General features: G+C 46.6%; 1 protein-coding gene across 1 annotated transcript in view; it reads right to left on the bottom strand.

Annotated features, from left to right (window-relative positions):
• The window catches only part of RAD54L (RAD54 like (S. cerevisiae)), a 35,074-nt gene that overhangs the window by 27,348 nt on the left and 1,239 nt on the right, over positions 1-6,487 (bottom strand). The window contains exon 3 of the mRNA XM_008073038.1: positions 3,572-3,691. Within this exon, the coding sequence (XP_008071229.1) occupies positions 3,572-3,691 (120 nt within the window). The remainder of the gene's footprint in view (positions 1-3,571; positions 3,692-6,487) is intronic.

The following is a 6,487-nucleotide window of genomic DNA, read 5'->3' as shown; positions in this document are numbered from 1 at the left end:
TACTTGGAAGGCTGAGGTGGACGGATTGCCGGAGCCCAGCAGGTCGAGGCTGCGGTGGCCAGGAGTGGCCACTGCACTCCAGTCTGGGCGACAGAGTGAGACTCCAACTCAAAAAAAAAAAAAAAAAATGTGTATACATTTTTTTGACTCTCTCTCTCTCTCTCTCTCTCTCTCTCTATATATATATATATATATATATATATATATATCTCTTCTTTCTGTTATTGATAGTTCTGAATGTAAGATTATTTTCTCCCCATAGGGTCAAATGGTACTCAAGTATATAACTATGAATGAAAAATCGGGAACAGAAACAGAAATCAGATATTACAGTGCCTCCATTTTCATTTATGTGTGAATGTAAAGAATTAATACAAGCCAAAATGTTTCAGTGAATAAGCTTCAGCAGTTCAGTTCTATAACATCATAAATAAAACTATTAATTTTTCTGAACAATAAATTTAAAGAAACAAGTAAATTCCCTTCCCTCCCCTCCCCTCCCTTCAGGATCTAGTCAGGTGCAGTGGTTCACACCTGTAGCCTGGGCATCATGGCAAGACCTTGTCTCTAAAATAAATTTTAAAAGGCTGGGCTCAGTGCTCAGCCTGTAATCCCAGCACTTTGGGAGGCCAAAGCAAGTGGCGAGCCAGTTCGAGACCAGCCCAGGGAACTTGGCGAGACCAAATCTGTACAATAAATAAAAATTAGCTGGGTGTGATAGCAAGCGCTTGTAGTTCTGGCTACTTGGAAGGCTTAGGTAGAAGGTTTGCCAGAGCCCAGCAGGTCGCCGCTGGGGTGGCCGTGAGTGTGCCACTGCACTCCAGCCTGGGAGACAGTGAGATTCCAACTCAAATAAATAAACAAACAAATAAATAAAAACAAATAAATAAAACTAGGGGGTGCGGTGGCTCAAGCCTGTAATCCCAGCACTTTAGGAGGCCAAGGCAAGAGGACTGCCTGAGCCCAGGGGTTCAAAACCAGCCTGGGCAACTTGGTGAGACCCGTCTCTACATAAATCAAAAAATTAGCTGGGCATGTTGGCACACGCCTGTAGTTCTAGCTACTTGGAAGTAAGGAAAGGATTGCCTGAGCCCAGGAGGTCGAGGCTACAGTGGCTATGAGTGTGCCACTGCACTCCAGCTAGGCAACAGAGTGAGACTTTGACTGAAAAAAAAAAAATATATATATATATATATATATAGCTGGGCGTGGTGGTGCATGCCTGTAGCTACTTAGATGGCTGTAGTGGAAGGATCACCTGAGCCCAGCAGGTCAAGAGGCTGCAGTGGCCGTGAATATGCCACTGCACTCCAGCCTGAGTGACAGAGTGAGACTCTGACTCAAAAAAAAAAAAAAAAAGACAGGATCCTACTTTGTCATCTAGAGTGTAGTGACATTATTACAGCTCACAAAAAAAAAAAAAAAAAGACAGGATCCTACTTTGTCATCTAGAGTGTAGTGACATTATTACAGCTCACTGCAGCCTCAACCTCCTGGGCCTAGGCGATCCTTCCACCTCAGCCTCCCACGTACCTAGGACCACAGGCGCATACTACCACACCTGGCTAATCATTTGATTTTTTTGTAGAGATAAGGCCCTATGTTGTCCAGGCTGATCTCAATCTCCAGGGCTCAAGTGATCCTCCCGTTTTAGCCTCCCAAAGTGCTGGGATTACTGTCATAAGCCACCATACCTGGCCTCCACTCATAAGTTTTAAATGTCTCTCAAATCTACCTACTTCTTCCCAACCCGACTCTGGTAACACCCAAGTCTAGGCCCTAATCCCTCTGTCTAGCTACCTGCGACAGTTTTCTCACTAATTTCTCAACTCCAGTCTCTCCCTATCTAATTTTTACACCGGTTACCTCCCACTCCCACTTACAACACTTCAAAGGCTCTTCAGTGGCCTTAGAATAAAGTCCAGACTCTCATGGCATGGCTTCCAAAAGGCTTTCCACTCCTGGTCTCTGCATGGCTCTCCAATTCTCACCACCATTCCTCAACTCCCTATACTCCCAACTGATCCAGCCATAATAACCACTTTTCAGGACCTGCCTCACTCTATTGCTGCTAGGCTTTCAAACACACTGTTCCCTCTATCTAGACTATTTCCTATTCCCTTCACCTGGCTTCCTCATATCCTTCAGATCTTTTTTCTTTTGTTTTTTGTTTGTTTGTTTGTTTTTCAGAGTCTCACTCTGTTGCCCAGACTGGAATGCAGTGGCCATTCCCAGCCACCACAGCCTCGACTTGCTGGGCTCCGGCGATCCTTCCGAGCCTTTCAAGTAGCTGGAACTATGGGCGCGCACTACCACACCCGGCTAATTTTTTGATTTATTGTAGAGATGAGGTCTCACCAAGTTGCCCAGGCGGGTCTCGAACCCGCAGGCTCAGGCAATCCACTCACCTCAGTCTCCCAAGGTGCGGGATTACAGGCTGAGCCACCAAGCGTGGCTTCCTTCAGGTCTTAATCAGCATGTTTCTCAGATGCAGGTCTTCCAACCTCCAGACTCTTTCGCCCCTTGCAGTGTGCTCCCAACACAACTGCACTTAAGTCATGTCATTACATGGGACAATTTGAACAAATCCTGAATGAAAACTGTCCCAGGACTACACACCCTTTTAACACTATTTTTTAAAGCTCAAAAACCCAATTAAACAATATTTTTTTGTATTTAATTAAACACATATGGTAACACTATCATAAAAAAGCAAGGGATGAGGAGCACAGTCCAGGGTAGTAGTCTGGGGATGGGAAAGGGATTATGGCTTTGACAATGTTCTAGTCCTGGATGGCAGGTTTATGACTTACACATTATATTTATTCTTTCATATTTATCAAATATAACACAAAACTGTTTTTTGATGTTTGCTGAATGCACAAATGATTAACCTTCATTATACATTCCAAATTTCCTTCAAAACATTCTTTGGAAAGTTTGGGTGAAAATGCATCGGAGCTAGGTGGATCTGCTCTACCCACTGACTACTCTAATTTTGGATGAATTACTTGACACCTCGGAGACTCAGTTTTCTCATTATTAAAAAATGAGAGGCCAGGGCAAGGTGGCTCACGCCGGTAACCCCAGCACTTTGGGAGGCCAAGGCAGGATTGCTTGAGCCTAGGAATTTAAGACAAGCCCAAGCAACACAGCGAGACTCCTATCTCTATTTATATTTTTTAAAATGAGAATTATGTTATATAATGTACAGACCTGCCATGGTGATGATTAAGTTTGATTTGACAAGAGGAAATGTATGAAAACTGCAGGCTCTGCTACTCCCTACAGCCATAAGCAGAGTCAGAAATCAACTGAGGAGATTCTGGTTCTAACATTCAGCCACGGCCTTGCCTCTCCTCTACCTTCCTTTCCTCAGGAATCTTACGTAGCTACAAGCAAGGCACAAGTCAGACACACATCTCCAAGCAACTGTGAGCAGGCCCAAAGCCCCACAACTGTCTGTGTTCTAGCTACTCTATAGAACACCCAAAAGTCTACAGAGGTAAGAGTCTACCTAGGCAAAACAACTGAGCATATACCTATTCGTGCAGGAGCAGTTCTGACTTACATGCTGACTGCTGTCCATACAGGGTGGTTGACTGCTTAGCTGACTCAAAGGTTTCCGAAAAGGAGACAGGAAACACTTCTGGATCTGGATCTCATTACTGGATTTCCTTTTCTTAGGAGTCTAGAAGAGAGAACAGGGAAAGCCAAAGTCTAGAAGACCACAGAGATCACCATAATGGAAATTAGCATTTGAAGTGCTAAGTAGGAGGAACTGTGCTAAATTCTTCACAGGTATCATCATTTATCATCTTCATAGCAACCTTATGATGTAGGTTTACGACTCCCCTTATTTAGGTGAGAAAACGGGAGCTTAACAAGGTTAAATAACCTGCCTAAACTGAGGGGAGGCAATGAAAGATGCAAATGTATTGGGTCTGTAAAGAGCAAGTCCACCAACAGCATGAAGTCATGGCAGCCCCAAATCTTCACTCCAAAAGCTCCAAGGAATGATTGAGCAAACAAAAGTTTCCCTCCCTGTCCTAAGGGAAAGACAAGAAAGGTAACAGTCCTCTATTCCCAGGCCACTAAGATTACTCCCCATTCAGTCCATTTCATGGCAGTGAGAACACTGGCACCAAAGCATTTTCTTTTTTTTCTTTTGAGTTGGAGTCTCTCACTCTGTCGCCCAGGCTGGAATGCAGTGGCACACTCACTGCCACTGCAGCCTCAACCAGCTGGGCTCAGGTGATCCTTCCACCTCAGCCCTCAAGTAGTCGGAACTACAGGCCCACGCCACCACACCTGGCTAATTTTTTGGTTTTTTTTTTTTTTTTGAGTTGGAGTCTCACTCTGTCACCCAGGCTGGAGTGCAGTGGCACACTCATGGTTACCACAGCCTCGACCTACTAGGCTCAGGCGATCCTTCTGCCTCAGCCTTCCAAGTAGCTGGAAATGTAGGCATTTGCCACCATGCCTGGCTATTTTTTGATTTATTGTAGAGATAGGGCCTCGTCAAGTTGCCCAAGCTGGTTTCGAACCCATGGGCTCAGGCAATCCTCTCGCCTCGGCCTCCCAAAGTGCTGGGATTACAGGCTTGAGCCACCACGCCCAGCTCTGAAAGCATTTTCAGAGGCAACCAGCAACTGACAGCAGTCCCAGCAGCAGAGAATGCTGTCCTAAGTTCAAGTCTGAGACCCCATAAGTGGCAAGGGGCAGTCAATATACCTCCCTCACAGGTAGAAGAGCTCCCTGCACAACAGTGGTGCAATTACAGAGAAAGCCTCCCCCAAGCCGTCAGACAAGAACCCACTTGTACCAGCTTGCCAAATTATCTTTAGTGGAAAAAAATATCAGCCCCACCCTCACCCCACATGCCTTTACTTACACACTGCCCCTGCCAAAAGTGCCTTCTAGGCTAGGTGTGCTGGCTCACGTCTGCAATCCCAGCACTTTGGGAAGTGGAGGCGAGAGGATTGCCTGAGCCCAGGGGTTCAAGACCAGCCTGGGCAACTTAGGGAGACCTCATCTGTACAATAAATCAAAAAAATTAGCCAGGCATGGTGGCACACACCTGTAGTTCCAGCTACTTGGAAGGCTGAGGCAGAAGGATTGCCTGAGCCCAGCAGGTCGAGGCTGCGGTGGCCATGAGCATGCCACTGCACTCCAGCCTGGGCAACAGAGTGAGACTCCAACTGAAAAAGAAAAAAAAGTGCCTTCTATTCCTTCTTTAGCTGACCCCTTCCTTCAAAGCTCCAGTGGCCAAGCCCCTGCTTCTTGAACTACTCTCTCTAAAGTGCATGATGCATAATCCTATTTATTTTGGTATACACAGGTCCTGTCTACACTCAGCCTAGCAAGCCTCCAAAGCAGGAAGCAGAGAACAGGCCTAGGTCTAAAGTAGAACATACTGTACTTGAGTCGGAGTAAGGACTGGAAGGATCACAACCCTTCAGATCTAGGCTCAAGTGAGCCCAGAACTCTAATATAGGCCTAGAACACTTTACTGTTCTGTGACACCGTGCAGGGAACAAAGAACAGGCTGCTACTTGCTGTTGTATAGCCCTTTTTTCCCCCAAAGGAATCAAAAGGCACAGCACAACTTTCTTTTACTTTAGAATACCCTTTCCCAGGCCAGGAGCAGTGGCTCACACCTATAATCCCAGCACTTTGGGAGGCGAAGGAGAGAGGATTGCCTGAGCACACGGATTCGAGACCAGCCTGGGCAACATGGTGAGATTTCATCTCTATAATAAACCAAAAAAATTAGCCAGTCATGGTAGTGTGTGTCTGTAGTTCCAGCTACTTGGAATACTGAGGCAGAAAGATAGCCTAAGCCCAACAGGTCAAGGCTGCAGTGGCTGTGAGCGTGCCACTGGCAGTCTAGGCAACAACAACTCCAACTCAAAAATAAATAATAAATAAATAAGCCAGGTATGGTGGTATGAGCCTGTAGTTCCAGCTACTTGGAAGGCTGAGGCAGAAGGATCACCCGAGCCTACCAGGTTGAGGCCGCGGTGGCCGTGAACATGCCACTGCACTCCAGCCTGGGCGACAGAGTGAGACACCAACTGAATAAAAAAAAAAAAGTATACCCTTTCCCAGTCAGGCACAGTGGCACATGCCTGTAATCCCAGCACTCTGGGAGGCCAAGGCAAGAGGACTGCCTGAGCCCAGGGGGTTCGAGACCAGCCCAGGCAACTTGACAAGACCTCCTCTTCAATAAATCAAAAAATTAGCTGGGCATGGTGGTGCACGCCTGTAGTTCCAGCTACTTGGAAGGCTGAGGTGGAAGGATCACCTGAGCCCATCAGGTTGAGGCTGTGGTGGCCATGAATGTGCCACTGCACTCTAGCCTGGGCAACAGAGTGAAACTCTAACTAAAAAAAAAAAAGTTAGCCAGGCTCGGTGGCTCAGCCTGTAATCCCGCGCCTTTGGGAGGCTGAGGTGAGTGGATTGCCTGAGACCGTGGGTTCGTGAC

Source organism: Carlito syrichta, unplaced genomic scaffold (genome assembly GCF_000164805.1).
Source record: "Carlito syrichta isolate Samal-C Ts95f unplaced genomic scaffold, Tarsius_syrichta-2.0.1 Scaffold315613, whole genome shotgun sequence".
In the NCBI taxonomy this organism is placed as follows: Eukaryota; Metazoa; Chordata; class Mammalia; order Primates; family Tarsiidae; genus Carlito; species Carlito syrichta.
This window is presented reverse-complemented; position numbering and strand designations above follow the sequence as displayed.